At 43.6% G+C, this 16436-nt stretch overlaps 1 protein-coding gene across 1 annotated transcript in view; it reads right to left on the bottom strand.

Annotated features, from left to right (window-relative positions):
* Nucleotides 1-16111, bottom strand: part of LOC142759278 (vomeronasal type-2 receptor 26-like) — a 33647-nt gene extending 17536 nt beyond the window's left edge. Inside the window, exons 1-4 of the mRNA XM_075861288.1 lie at nt 16081-16111; nt 15244-15436; nt 12863-13154; nt 10345-11166 (exon numbers count right to left, since the gene is read on the bottom strand). Of these exons, the coding sequence (XP_075717403.1) occupies nt 10345-11166; nt 12863-13154; nt 15244-15436; nt 16081-16111 (1338 nt within the window). The remainder of the gene's footprint in view (nt 1-10344; nt 11167-12862; nt 13155-15243; nt 15437-16080) is intronic.
* Nucleotides 16112-16436: the final 325 nt, after the last annotated feature.

Below are 16436 nucleotides of genomic sequence, written 5' to 3'. Positions count from 1 at the left end.
GCACCTTTTTTAGACAAAGGTCCACTTGGAAGTATGGACGGTCTAGGAGGGGTGGACGGAAACACCAACGGCAATGCAAGAGGCCGATTTCGTTCGAGATCGAGACCCCCAATGAGGAGGAACCCTCCAAGAACGAAAATATAGTGGTAAATATCTCATCTATAGACCTCACGAATGACCAACTTCAGGTGTTACAGAAGGGTCTTTCATTTTGTCTTGATACTGATGTTGATTGGTTCCAATTGGATCTTGATCTTAAAAGTTTTTTTAGACGTCTGAACCTTAAAGTAATGTTTTCCAAAGATAATGTTACTGTCTGTGAGAAAAGTGATTCTGATTGTATGTTTCAGTCTAGCAAATTGGGTCTTAGACCAACTAGCTCATATATGCCTCCCTCTAGCCCGATTATTGATACGTTTTCAAAGATTGTGTTAGATGAGATTAAATCATTAAAAGAGAGTACTATACATGATACAAGGGGTAATTTGAATCTTACAAATAAGGAAAGGAAGGCTTTAAAGGAACTTATGAATAATAAGGAGATTACCATAAAGCAGGCCGATAAAGGTGGAGCCACGGTCATTTTGGACAGTAGTAAATATGAGTCAGAGATTTATAGTCAATTGGCAGATAGTGAGATATATCAATTGTTACCTAGAGACCCCAAGTTAGAGCTATTGAAAGAGATCAAAGGTATTATTGATGTTGCAGTGGAACAGGGTATTATTGACCAACAATTGGGGAAGTTTCTGAAGGTGGAGGAACCAATTACTCCGATATTATATACACTACCTAAGATTCACAAAAATCTCCATGCCCCCCCAGGCAGACCAATTGTGTCGGGGAGGGGTTCAATTTTTAATAATATTGCAATCTTCCTTGACAAAATCCTGAGAGAACATGTTTTGAAGGCCTCGTCTTACATTAAAGATACAACAGATTTTTTACATAAATTACAACTGATTGAGGCCAGTGGTCCTGTATTACTTGTATCATTTGATATTGTATCTCTATATACTAGCATTGAACACAATAGAGGTTTAAGGGCAATAGAGAAATGTCTCGCCAGCACCGGATGTGACCCAGGGTGTAGACGCTTCATCCTCCAGCTGTTGGAGCTGGTACTAAGGAAGAATTATTTTCTCTTTGGTGACCAGTTCTATTTACAGCTAAGGGGGACGGCGATGGGGTCCAACGTGGCCCCAACGTACGCGAACATCTTCATGTCCACCTTTGAGGAGGAGTATGTCTACACCTCCCCCCATATGGGTCACATCCGCTGCTGGTGGAGATTTATTGATGACATTTTTGTCATATGGGAAGGTGATAGGTTGGGTCTTGATCAGTTTTTGTTAGAACTTAACACTCATATTCCAGCTCTTCAATTTACCATGGTTTGTTCTGATCGAGAATTACAATTTTTGGACACTTTGGTACAATGGAAAGACGGAGTATTTTCCACAGATTTATTTGTGAAACCCACAGACAGAAATAATCTCCTTTTATATAGTAGTAACCATCCTAGACACATGATTGAGTCGTTACCATGGAGTCAATTATTGAGGGTAGATAGGATTGTGTCAGATACTACACAGAAACAAATTAGGTTGACTCAGATGTGTAATAAATTTAAGAAGAGAGGTTATCCTAGGAAACTTGTACAGAAACATAAGGATAGACTAGACAATAGTTTGGAATCCAATATTAAGGGTGTACAAGTTGAACGTATACCATTTATATCAACTTTTGGCAATTTGAGTGGTCGCATAGGTAACATTCTGCGAAAGAATTGGCCTATAGTGTCCAAGGGACATAATGAGATTGACACGTTGAGAATACCACCCATTATGTCATATCGGAGGACTAAGAATATCAGAGACACTCTGGTTAAGTCAGACGTGGGTAGTAGAAAGAAAAATACACAATTACTACTTTGCCCCCCCAAAAATGGTAACTTTCCCTGTCTGAATTGCTGCAATTGCAATAATATTGTGAAAGGGAATAGTTTTCAGCATCCACATATGGGGAGGGTCTTTAATATCAGACACAGATTTACATGCAATTCAGATTTCGTTGTATATATGATTACATGTCCTTGTTCATTGATTTACATAGGAGAGACAACTATGCCTATTAAATTGAGAATTAATAAGCATAAAAGTACAATCAGAAAGAAAATGATGGAACTTCCATTACCAAGGCATTTTATTGAAAAGAATCATCAGTTAAATCAATTGAGATTTAGGGTAATAGATTGTGTCCCGATACTCAGGAGGGGAGGGGATAGACAGAAGCTATTGAAAAAGAAAGAATTACGTTGGATCTTTGAGTTAGATTCCCTATACCCCAAAGGTTTGAATCTAGAATACAAGATAATTCCTGGACTCTGAAATCCCATTGCTGTTTTTAACATTTTTTTAATTTTAATATTGTACACTTGATGGGTGATTTCTGACACATTGTGTAGCATCTATTTTTTGCATCGTCTTGTATTCCTGAGGGTCTTGATATTTTTGGAATATTTCTTACAGATTTGAGCATGTTCGTGATGGAGGTTTATTCACCACACGCCAGCGGATTTATGATCAGAACGAAGATTATAGCGGTTCCTTTCATGTTGGCATCCATCTGTATTTTTTATGCAATGTTTTTGAGTATAGTGATTTTTTGATTGGGTGGGCTATGGTTGATGCTCTATCATCATTATATAAATCTCGTGTTCTGTGCGGTATAGGTGTCCGACATGATTTGTCGGACAGATATTACGAGCATTCCCTAGAAAGTCTTTTAATCACTTTGAGTGATTCGATTTATGTAGGCTAATTAACACTAAAGAGTATTTGATGACACTAACTTTTAGTGATTGATATCATGTAGTAATATGAACCTGATCCCTTTTCCTTCCGTCTGCCCTGTTCACATGTGACTTAACACCACGGAATGAAGGCGTTTTTATCATCATTATATAAATCTCGTGTTTTGTGCGGTATAATTGTCCAACATGATTTGTCGGACAGAAGTTACAAGCATTCCCTAGAAAGTTTTTGAATCACTTCGGTGATCCGATTTATGTAGGCGGTTTAACACTAAACAGTATTTGATGACATTAACTCCTAGGGATTGATATCATGTAGCAATAGGAACCTGATCCCTTCTCCCTCCGTCTGCCCTGTTCACATGTGACTTAAACAGAGTGAAGGCGTTTTTAATTATCGAATTAATTTTGCCTCAAAAATATACAGATTTGGAGCTGTAGTATGATGGATTCTTGTTTATGACTGAGGATGTCTTATATTTAACTTCTAGTGATTGATATCATGAAGTAATATGAACCTGATCCCTTCTCCCTCCGTCTGCCCTGTTCACATGTGACTTATACAGAGTGAAGACGTTTTTAATTATTGAATTAATTTTGCCTCAAAATATACAGATATGGAGCTGCAGTATGATGGATTCCTGTTATGACTGAGGATGTCTTACATTTATACATACTTTGATTACCATTTTTGATCGAACGCTGGTCTTTATTTATTTTTTGCACAGCAGAGATGATTGATTGCTGAGCATGCACAGTAGAGCTCTGTGATCGTAGCTGGAACCTGGAGTGTGGTGAACTTTCCTCCTTCACTTTTCTATTGTAATAACAATGATTGACATATTATTGATGATGATGTATTAAAGATGTATTACACATTGTAGTTTTGCACGTTTTTGAAGATTATATAACTATTTGATGTATGTCATTAAGACTAATGTATGCTTCACCTGGGAGACCAGATTCACGATGTTCACTGGTTGGAATGGGCCATGTGATCATTTGTATTCACCCATTTATAACGATGTTTTTAGACATAATGTTAGGCTTGACAAAGACCCTTCACTCACTATGGGTCGAAACGTTGCTTGTCGTTTGTGGATGTCTTGACAATAAAACCACTTTGATGATTTGAAGACGTGTGCTGTTGTCCTACTACTTCTTTGGATCCACAGTGTCATCCGTCTCGAATGACCTGGACAGGGGATCGGCCCTCAAATTCTTGTCAGTGGGACGGTAGTGGAGCATAAATTGGAAACGGGTGAAGAACAGCGAGCACCTGGCTTGACGGGGGTTTAGTCGTTGAGCCGACTGGAGATAGGTGAGGTTCTTGTGGTCAGGATGGGGTGAGCTGCGCCCTCTAGCAGATGTCTCCACTCTTCCAGAGCCAATTTCATGGCCAGTAGCTCCCGATCCCCAATAGAGTAGTTGCGCTCTGCAGAAGAAAAAAGTCTCGAGTAATAGCCACATACTACTGCCTTTCCTTTGAAACTGTCGAGATTCATCAGAATGATAGAGGGTAGAGGGTGACGTGAAGGCACTCTTCGGGCTATTAAATGCGGGTTCCGCTTCTGGAGTCCACACCTTGGCTTTCACACCCTTCTTGGTAGGGGTAGAGATGCAAACCAAACAGATAAAAACAAAGGGACATATAACACAAAAACACCGAAAAAAGGCCATACTTACAAATGGACACAGACAGGTGAGAAACGCTGATGAAGGAGAGTGAACAGGTGCTTTAAATAATAATAGCCGCTCCCACTAGTCTTGAGGGGAGTGGCGTGTGGTGCATGGGATGTGTAGTAAAAAATAATAAATGAATAGTGTATGTGCAAGTGATAATAATATAAGTGAAATATAGGGGACAGTAATGGGTAAAGTGCCTAAATGAAAATAAATGAATAAGGGGGTGCAAGTGTGTGAAACATGGAGGGATAATGTGTAAGTCATGAGGCGCAATGTATATAGCCAGGTAAAAGCCTATTTGTGAGGCCTTGTTAATGCATAGAGCGGGCTACCCTGCTTGCTATGCCAAACGACAACACACCATGCTCTCCCAGCATCAAAGACCCGGCTGTGTCCAAAAGAAGCAAATATAAGTAAGCATGAAAAATACCTGGGGTATTAGTAATCATTTTGGCCAAAAGGACACAAGCTCGCAATCCATGACAAGGATCCCCAGTCTTGCGAGTCCCTAACTCCCTAACTGGAACTAAATGTCCCAGCGTTTCTGACCTGTCTGTGTCCATTTGTAAGTATGGCCTTTTTTTGGTGTTTTTGTGTAATATGTCCCCTTGTTTTTATCTGTTTGGTTTGTGTTTGAGGAACATTTAGATTGCGAGCTTGCGTCCTTTTGGCCTAAATGATTACTAATACCCCAGGTATTTTTCATGCTTACTTATATTTGCTTCTTTTGGACACAGCCGGGTCTTTGATGCTGGGAGAGCATGGTGTGTTGTCATTTGGCATAGCAAGCAGGGTAGCCCGCTCTATGCATTATCAAGGCGATACAGCGGACCGGAGCGGAAGTGAGCGCTGGCATCTCCTGGGAAGGAGGTGTGAGCCAGCGCTCACAGATCCATGGCTGCGGCGGGGGGTTGAGTAAACCCGATAGTCCGTGGCCATGGACGCTACACTGAGCTTGGTTTTCATGTTGTATATATGTACTGAGCTTGGTTCTGGTGCTATATATATGTACTGAACTTGGTTTTGGTGCTGTATATATGTGTTGAGCTTGGTTCTTGTGCTGTATATATGTACTGAGTTTAGATCTGGTGTTGTATTTATGTACTTAGCTTTTTTTTGGTACTGTATATATGTACTGCGTGTCATGCCCATGGCCGTGGGCCGTTAGGCTCACTCACCTCCTGACGGCCACATGGGTTTGCGAGCGCTGGCCCCAGTCTCCTAAGGACTCACGCTCACTTTCGCTTACCTTTGCCGCGCACTGGAGTTTAATGTCAAAATTAGCCCATGAGTACCCTGGACTATAAGAAGGGCCCAGCCCCTTCCTCCCATGCCTGAGCGTTGTTGTCGTACCCTAAGATTGTCTAGCAAATGGTCTCCTAGTGTTTTCCAGTTGCCAGTGTTCCCCGTTCCTTTACCTGTATCCCGTGCTACCTGGTCAAGTGCCGTGCTGAGCTGTAGTCGTGCTGTGCTGCATTCCACGCCTATCCTGCTACATCACTTTCTGACGTCTGCCTGCTGCCTAAGTCCCAGCCGAGTCTGTCATTGCTACTGTCCGAGCTGCCACAGGTACACTATACGAACTATAGACTGTGACCTGTATCCTGTTGCCCAGCTGCCATACTGTCAAGGCGGTACGGCCCACTGGGTCCACGCACCCTACATGACAGTACGCTCAGGCATGGACCCCGCTGGTTGCTCCAAGACCAAGATGATGTCACAAGAGTTGCGGACGGATATGCTGGACCTCCAGTCTCAACAGGACCAACTCCTTCAGGCCTTGAACATTCTCGCACGTCGGCAGGAGGCACAAGCTGCCGTTCCTCCTACTACACCTCCTAGCAGTGGTGATCCTCAGATTTCACCTCCTGGCGGTGTGGCTCATAGATTTTCTTTGCCACTTCCTGACCGCTATGATGGAGACGCAGGGACCTGTCGTGGATTTTTTAACCAGTGCCAGATCCACTTCAGCCTGTATGCAAGGGCATTTTCTTCTGATGGCACAGGGGTCGCTTTCATCATCTCTCTTCTCACTGGCAGGGCCCTTGCATAAGCGAATCCTATCTGGAAGAGACATGGACCAGAGACCCGTGACTTCCAGGGGTCCCTCCGGATATTTTGCACGGTGTTTGAGGAGCCTGGACGGGTCTCATCTACAGTAGCCTCCTTGCTGAACCTACGCCAAGGAGACACCGTCGTAGGCGAGTACACCATCCCCTTCCACACCCTGGCGGGAGAACTGTTGTGGAGCAATGAGGCCCTGGTGGCTACATTCTGGCAGGTACTGTCTCCTTAGATTAAGGACGAGCTTGCCGCTCGAGTTCTACTGTGTACCATGGATGACCTCATTTTTCTGGCTGCTCGGATTGATATAAGGATGCGAGGACGGTTCCAAGAAGCCCGTCGGGAAAGAGGCCTTCCTACTTTGGTCCATACTTTGCAGCAATCCATGCTGTCCTCAGATGCCGATCCTCCTAAGGTGTCTGTGACGATGGACCAGTTTAAGCTATCTACCGAGGAGAGACAACGCAGACGCACTTCGGGACTCTATATTGCGGCCTCGGAGGCCATCTTGTGCGTCTATGTCCCCAAAAGCCCCAAAGCCTAGGGTTGGTAGGAGAGACAACCTTGGGTAAAGAAGGACGTTCATCTAAATTGTCCATACCCGTGACTATAGTGTCCGTATCGGGTATCTGCGTATCTGGACTCTGGATCCGCTGCTAATTTCAGTCATAGAGACCTGGTGGATATTCTCCAATTACCCACTACCCATTTGGAGAGGCCATTGATGGTTGCATCTGTAAATTGACTACCTCTGCCAGACCCAGTTATAGCTGTTACCAAGCCACTGAAGTTCAAAGTAGGAGCTCACCACTCCGAGCTCCTCTCGTTCTTTGTCTAGTCCAAGGCCGTTAACCCCGTGCTGCTGGGCCTGCTTTGGCTCCGACTACATGACCCAGTCCTGGACTGGAACTCTGGAGAGGTTCTCCAGTGGGGTCCCGAGTGTCATAAACCGTTGCCTGGTACAGATTTGTTCGACTCAGTCTCCTCTGCCTCCTTGGCAGGATTGCCTGGTCATTATCCTGCATTTTTGGACGTCTTCAGCAAGAGGGAGGCGGAGATGCTGCCCCCACACCGGGCATATGACTGTCCTATCGAGCTGATACCTGGTGCATCCCTTCCCCGTGGTAGGGTATATCCTCTTTCCTTGCCAGAGACTCTGTCCATGTCTGCCTATGTTAAGGAGAACTTGGAGAGGGGCTTCATATGGAAGTCTTCCTCCCCGGCAGGAGTCGGGTTCCTCTTTGTCAAAAAAAAAGGATGGTTCCCTGCGTCCTTGTATTGACTACCGGGGTCTCAACAAGATCACAGTGAAAAATAAGTTTCCATTGCATCTGATCTCAGAACTGTTTGATCGTATACATGGTGCCAAGATATTTTCCAAACTAGACCTGCGTGGGGATTACAACCTAATCCAGATTCGCCAGGGTGACAAATGGAAGACTGCATGTAACATCCGTGATGGACACTATGACTATCTAGTAATGCCCTTTGGCCTGTGTAATGCTCCCGCGGTCTTCCAGGAGTTCATTAATGACATCTTCCGTGACTTCCTCTATGTTTGTGTAGTAGTCTATCTTAATGACATCTTGATTTTTTTCTCCAGATCCTATGACTCATCAGAGACATGTCCGTCAAGTTTTGCTGCGGTTAAAGGAGAATCGTCTGTACGCCAAGTTGGAGAAGTGCGTGTTTGGGAAAGATGCTCTACCCTTCCTGGGCCACATCATCTCGAATAGAGGTCTCAAGATGGAACCTGAAAAGGTAAAGTCTTTCCTGGAATGGCCACACCCTCAAGGCTTGAGGGCCATACAGCGCTTTCTGGGATTCACCAATTTTTACAGACAGTTTATTCCAAATTTCTCCGCACTGACATCTCCTATCTCTAACCTCACCAAGAAGGGCGTAAACGCCAAGTTGTGGACTCCTGAGGCAGAGTCCGCATTCTACAGCCTGAAGAGTGCCTTCACATCAGCCTCTATCCTCCATCATCCAGATGTTTCTCGACAGTTCTAGTTGGAGGTGGACGTCTCATCCTTCGGTGCTGATGCACTCCTGTTCCAGAGAGGTTCCAAGGGCAAGTCAATGTAATGTGGATATTTCTCTAAGCTCTTCTCTTCCACAGAATGCAACTACTTGATTGGGGATTTTGGAGTTACTGGCCATCAAATTGGCCGTGGAGGAGTGAAAACATCTACTAGATGGTGCAGCTCATCCCATCCTGATTTTTATGGACCACAAGAATCTCACCTATCTCCAGACGGCCCAATGGCTGAACCTTCGTCAAGCTATGGGGTCGCTGTTCTTTACCAGGTTCCAGTTTGAGCTCCATTATCGCCCGGCCGACTAGAGTGTGAGGGCCGATGCCTAGTCCAGGTCATTCGAGACAGAGGACACCATGGAGATTCCACAGAATATTATTGATCCATCTTGCATTGTCTCTGTTGACCCCTTGCAAGTTAGGGACATCCCTCCAGGGAGGCCCTTTGTGCGCCTCGCTGGCAGAGGGAGGATCCTCCGCTGGGGACTCTGCTCTAGACTGGCAGGTCAAGCGGGTACCCATAAGACCTGAGACCTGATTGTCCATCATTTATGGTGGCCCACGCTGCCCAAAGACATTATGGACTTTGTTTCTCCCTGCTCAGTGTTTGCAGCTAACAAGGTCACTCACTCCAGACCTGCTGGTCTGCTCCAGCCACTGCCTGCGTCCGATGCTCCCTGGCAGCATATAGCTATGGACTTTATCACTGACCTGCCACTCTCTGCTGGATGCAGTACTGTCTGGGTGGTGGTGGATCGATTTTCGAAGATGGCCCACTTCATTACGCTGACAGGTCTTCCTTCTGCTCCTCAACTGGCCAACATTTTCATCCAACACATCTTCCGCCTGCACGGCTTGCCGCGGCAAATTGTGTTTGATCGGGGAGTTCACTTCACCTCGAAGTCCTGGAGAGCCCTCTGCGGACTTCTCGGTATGAAGTTGGACTTATCCTCAGTCCAATGGTCAGGTCGAGAGGATCAATCAGATATTTGAGCACTACCTACGCCACTTCATCTCCAAACAGAATGATGACTGGGTGCAGCTGCTTCCGTGGGCTGAATTCTCATACAATAATCACACCAGCAAGTCCACAAGGAATACACCGTTCTTCATTGTCTATGGCCAACACCCACAAATTCCTCTACCAGTGCCTGAAACGTCCGAGGTACCATCAGCTGACTTCTTTTAGGGACTTCCTGGAGATAGGTGGGGTGATAATGGGGTGGGTCTGACTAGAGGAGGGGTGAGAAGGGGTGGGGTCTGACTAGAGGAAGCCTTAGGAGGGGTGGGGTCTGACTAAAGAAGGGTTGAGGAGGGATGCAGTCTGACTAACGGAGGGGTGAGGAGGGGTGGGGTCTGACTAGAGGAAACTCTTTTGCTGCTGGCTGGAGTTCTTTAACTTGATCAAACTAACCATTATCAGGGAGAGGTTAGTGAAAAACATTAGACTTTATATGTTACTTTTTCCAATGTGTTGGTGTTTGTGCCAGCACCGAGCTCAAACTTACTTTGACCTTACCAGGATTGTGCTACATGCTGACACTTCTAAGACATGTTGTCCGATTCCTTCAAGTCACTTAAAATCTAAAATACTAATACATGGCCAATAAACACCTCAAACATTGACTACATGGTGAAGGTATCAACACCAAAACCAAACCAAGAACATTGGGGTCTGTGCCCATCAATGTTATTACTTTTCAAAACCACCTTATTGCAATTTGTTTTATCAAGTAATTACCCGTAGTCTGTATTTATGGAGAAGAGCGGTCTTATCATCAGATCGTCTATCTGTAGACATGTGTAGATCATGTAGAGCTTGAGCCAACAAGTAAACAGCTTTATACACTCGGTCAGAGAGTCCTTTGCCTTGAATGCTAAAATGATCTGTTTTCAGTTGTGTCTCAGAACAGTTCTGAAGAGACATCTGGTATATGGATTGATGGATTTTATTCATTTGAGGATCTCTTGATAAACAGCGCCATCTAAACAACCATATATGAGCCAGTAACATATCTTCTGGATGACTTATGGTCTGGAAACTTTTATAGAAGTTTCTCATATCTGGTACAGGCAGTGGAGAAGGTTCAAGAGCTAAACTCCCAGTAAATGCTTCTATTTGGTTCTCCATAATTAATGTCAGTGAAGCAAAAGCCGGACCAAAGACCAGAGTCTTATCATGGAGCACACCCCGTATTGCATATAACTGATCTGAAAGATGTGGAGTATATGTCCCACAGAGTATAATAACCTGGGCTGATGACTGTCTAATAATCTCAGAGTTCCTTTCTGCAATATTATCTAGAAATTGTCGGGGCACAAACTGTACTTTTATAGTGTAGGCCACACAGATTCCATCCATGGTCAGATATTGTGTCAAAAGCTGCATCTCTTCATTACCACTCTCATCATCTGAAAATAGGATTCCAACCCATGTCCATCTAAAGAACTGGATCATCTTAGATAACACCAAGTAAAACTTCTGGTCACTTTGTATTGTTCGGTAAAACGTTGGGTAAAGATTTCGATTGTTTAGAACAGAACTTGTAGCACCGAAGCTGATCTACAGAAGATGGTGACGCGTAAGAAATCAATAGAAGAAAAGTTATATGATGTCATCGGTACAACAGATAAAATATATTTAGAAAAGGTCAGAAGAGTGAACACAATTTATAGTAGGAAAAGGGTCTGGAACATAAGGCGTGGACCAAGGTATATGAAATCCCGGGTGTATGGACAAAGACTAAGACTCTGTTCACATCTGCATTCAGAGCAGGTTACAACACATTTGACAACATAATGGTGGATGTGGTGCTACTTTTGGACACTGTGACGGAACCTGATGGACCCCATTATAGGTCAATGTGGGTCCATTATTATCCTTGGTGTAAAGAGACATATAGGCCTATATATATAATCAATCCCAGGATAAATCATGCCGGCCACAGGTAAGTCATTCATCCTGGTAGTGATTATATAAATACCTTTTGGTCTCTTTACACCGACAATCTTGTTCTAGACATTGAACCTCGTCTGATGGGCCACTAATATATAGACTGTGACTTGATATTTATGTGGCTGGGGCTGTGGTGGTCTTCATCTCAGGTTGTTTCTAATTATTTTTTTTAACTCTTTGTATATACAGTATTTGTAGGGGGGGGGGGTTTCTCGAAATGTATGGAATAATAGAGATTGTTATTTTTGGACTATTTGGTCTGTATGGTTTATGGTTTTTATGAGCTGAGATATTTTTTGGTCTTACTTGTGAAAATATTTTTGTGTCTTGCTTTTCAAGTGATGCTCTGGATATAAACAGTGGAGTCCCATTATTATGATCAGCAGCTAATATCCAGAGTAACCGCCGTGTGCAGCACGGACAGCAGCTAGACGGGCTGGGAGTGATCAATAAGGTGCTGGTCGGTGGTCTCCGGTATCTGGAGCTGCGCTGACTGCAAAGCATCTCACATTTGCTGGATGGTGCGTGGTGGAGGATCCATAGAACCAACAAGATGATAAAAGATACAGTCACCTTGTGATTGGTCAGTTCTTACCATGGGATCGGCAGTAGTTACACAGCTCTTCTCTTTATGAATGAGCTCACTATACCCTCTACCCTGATCGGTTTTGGTTATATAGAATCCCCTCTTTATGAATTAGTTCATCTTCATTCCTTTCTGGATGGATCCTACACCCCGATCCTCTTACTCTGGTATCGGGATATTTGTAGTTATATTTAGTGGCCTTTACTTATAGAGGTCATCGCTTTGTACTATTTGGATACATCATGTTTGGCATTTTGGTAATATTTTGTACATTCATTTAGGGGAAGGAAAATCAATTATGTTTCCTCTGCATATGTGGGTATTTGTATTTTATTTTATATTGTTTTATATTTATTTCAAAAGATCTTTTGTATATTGCATATGATGTTGTTATACCGCACCTGTTTGTTAAGGGAAAATACAATTACATTCACTTTTAGGTTTTTTAAAAAAAAATGATTTAAAAGTCATCTGTGATACCCACCTTGCATGGGCCGGAAGAAGCCAACAAATAAACCTCCCATTTTTACACTTTACTGGCAGGATTACTCTATTGTTGTTGGCTCATTTGGAATATCTTAAAGAAGCCCGGGATGGCGGTAGAACTAGTGATCACAGCAGTTCTTACAAGTGTTCCTTCATGAATCTCCAGGACCTGATCCTACCAATCCCTTAGTATTGACCAGTCATTACAATATGTAAGGGAATGCCACCTACTTGTGAGTATCGGTATAATGCCAGTATCAGAGCCATGGACACGGTAGTCACTGAACTGTGATCTCCAATAAAACCAGCTACCTTCCTCTGCCCGGTACAGGAATAATTGGGGACGGTCGTTCTCGGTCCTGATAAAATCTGTAGGACACTTTTCACAGCTTTCTTGCTATCGGAGCACGAGTCATATACGTGATATCCCAGGGAGATATTAGGTAAAATTTTCTGATCTCGGTTAATTTCCTCAATGGCAAAACGGAAAGTCAGAAGATACTTGTAATACAGAGGCACGGGTCTGTGGAGATGATAGAAAATGATATAAAAGGTGACTGTGATAGTGTAAAAGGTTCAATCACACACAGACCAGAGAAAAATAGAACATTAAGATCTGCAGTCAAGGATGATAGACACGGACTCTAATAACAGTATAGAAATCCTGGTAGATTGCAATGTGACCCGAAAACTACCGGCTCCACTAAGTAACCAACCCCCATGACCAATGTGTGTCCAGGAGTTAGTGAGACAGTCCCCAATACCTGGCACCTCCCAGAATTCAACACGTGTCCTGATAGAAGGATCAATCATAGATTGCTTGTGCCTAGACTCCAGTGCTGACCTACGACTTGAAATTGGCACAAGAATGGAGAACTGGACTGGAGTAGAGAACAGTGGAGGACAATGAGGAGTCAACCTGACACATTTGACTGAGACGTCCTGACGTCTGCTGTAAAGCAAATCTCTAGAACTGCAGCAGCTCAGATAAGATGGCCGCCCCATAACCACGTAAAAAAAACTAGAAAAAAAACAATCAGTAAGATACACAGATAAGAAATAAATTCTTCAATATAGTTTCATAATTAGTAAATAAATAATGATGCATCTCCTTTTAGATCAGGTTGGTATTGGAGGTGTGGCCAGAGTAATAATGGGTGGGGCCAGGCTGGCGCCTATGTCTGATACATTTGCTGTAGAGTGTGTTCCTCCTCTGGCTCTTTGGTTGGGGCTCCTTCATAGCAGCTAGTCATGATAGTGACCACCAGGGTAATAACAGGTGCCTCTAGCAGCGGCGGGGGGCTACTTCTACTCCTTAGCTGGTATCTGGGTTTGTCTGTCTGCTGTATCCTCCATAGCTGTGGTTCTGGGTAGTCCTGCTGTTCCTCTCTGTTGTCACCTGATGGTCCAGGCTTGTGTATATACAGGATTTCATGTCTCCTGTTGTTGATGTGCCATATATCCTGGCTCAGTAATCATGGCGTGTGCTGGAGGTTCGTTGCTTTCAGCGACCTGCTTTGGTTTACGTTACATTCCATGATATTAAACAAGACTAATAGATAAATGAAAAATAAATTGTCTGCACACTTCCGTGCTCGTGTACCAGTCATAGTCAGGAAACACACCGTGCCCAGGCAAGTCCAAAACAAGAAATACTAAACATCACACTGAACATTTCATTAAAAAAGAAAGTGTGGGTGTAAATGAATATCCAGGAAAAAATGATGGTTACACTGACCAGTTACACTTAACGCTCGTTTGTTGGCTGATCGCCGTGCTGGCATTTTTTTGATAAGGGGGTTGTATTCAAGAGACAAATAGAGAGGAAATTTTGTCTGTAATGACCACTTGGATAATTTTGTCTAAAGTTCTAATAATTAAATTACCCTCATAAAAAATGGCGTTAGGTCTGTATCTGGGTGGGATAGAAATGGGTTAAATATATTATAATAACAACAGCATTGCAATATGCACTAGAGGAGTGAAATATACCACAATGGAGCAGGGAATACGTAAAAAAAGAGAGTACAAGGTTTTGGTTTTTTTAAGCCTTCTTTTTGATCAATAGGGGTAAAATAATGTCTACAGTTTCTTTCATCCCTTCCCTTTCTTCCATCCCATCCCTTTCTTCCTTTCCTTCCCTTTCTCCTATTTCTTCTCTTTCTCAGATTCCTTGGTTTATCTTGATGGACATGTCTTTTTTTTACCCTACTATGTGACTATGTAAGTCCACAGATGTCCTCCCAGTAGTAAAATGAAGACAATGCACATTCTGAAACTGTAAGACTGTAACACTTCTTCAATAAAAGGAAGATCTTATTATACCCACAAATTGTTGCTCAAATAAAGCGTTTTGACAATAAAACTCGGGACATGCTGTGCAAATGCCCGACCCTGGGATTTGTCCTGTTGGCTTCTTCTGGAACTGTGCCAAGGAAGCTGGAAAAATAAGTATTGCAGCTCAGCTACATTGCAGCAAATGGGGCTGAGCTGCAATAACACACACAACCCGTGGACAGTTGTGGCGCTGTTTTTGCAAGAAATCAGGCATGTTATTCCTGTAACCTGTAAGGGTGCTGGAGGACCGGGAGACATCACGCTGCACTCCTTACCTGAATTCTTCACCCTGTTTGTTTTCATGCTCACACCTAACATTTGCCACCAGTAGATGTGGGGTCAAGATGTTCTTCTTTCTCAAGCTGTTGTTAATGTTTCCATCTCCTCCTCTTCCTCCTCCACCTCCTAATAAACAAGCAGAGCTGTCTCCGCATCCACCCCTCCTGCCCAGAGGTCCTGACCTGGCTCCTGCAGCAGCACATGGTACGGAGCAAGACTGACCCAACAGATCTGTCCATCATGTGTGGCATGGAAATGAGAGATGCCAATCAGAGTCCAGCGCAGGAACGTCCTAGCACTTGTGGGGTCAAGAAGGATTTTTTACTTCAGTAAGACAAGCTCGGTCTGAGAAAGATTGAACCTGAAGGACATCATATAACTGTGTGGAAGCCCAAGAAGATTTCTAGTAGCAGAATATCTATAAAATGGGATGTCCGGAGCCGTCATCTCACTGGGTAGACTGCTCTGAAGCCTCTGTCATCACAATGATGACTTGTCATATGAACTCACATCCACTGCTGAGTAATAGTAAATGTAAGAGATGGCAGCATGTCAATGAATGAATCTATTATTCCATTATAACTCATTCCCCCCATCATAATATATAACGGACATCACTGTAGGTAACGAGAAAACCTCCTTTATGCTGTAAACAGTGTGTAGCGATTTTTGGCCACAAATTGAACCGACTGACTGGATTCCCATAAATGACACTACAGCACATCTCTGCAAATAATGGAGTAAGGGAGCGACAAGTGCAGATTCTTGGCTGCCTACGTCTCCTAACACTGACTGTACATGAGGGTCCTGAACACTGATCTGTTCTCACTTACCCCAAACAGATGTAACAATGAAAACTGCCATCTCGCGTACATCCATTCATAAAAAAGTTGACGGTGAAAACTCCAACGATAATGATGTCTCCATCCTGAAAATATTCATAATCCTCAACTGTCCTGGCTAGGCGCAGATGATAGGCTGGTGGAGGATTCTGGGATCTACAATGTGTCACATACAGAATCAGTACAAGTAACAGGGCAGACCTGGTGTGTGCTGAGAGTAGAGGTCTTTGCATAAGGCTCCCAAATAACGCAGAGCACCCCCATATAACACAGAACAGGAGCGGCTGTCTGTAGAGTTCAGGGTCATGAAGCATGGTGCAGGACAGGGGACAATGTACTAGATGTCA

Source organism: Rhinoderma darwinii, chromosome 4 (genome assembly GCF_050947455.1).
Source record: "Rhinoderma darwinii isolate aRhiDar2 chromosome 4, aRhiDar2.hap1, whole genome shotgun sequence".
NCBI classification, from domain to species: domain Eukaryota; kingdom Metazoa; phylum Chordata; class Amphibia; order Anura; family Rhinodermatidae; genus Rhinoderma; species Rhinoderma darwinii.
The sequence above is the reverse complement of the archived record's forward strand: the minus strand, read 5'-3'. Positions and strand labels throughout refer to the sequence as shown.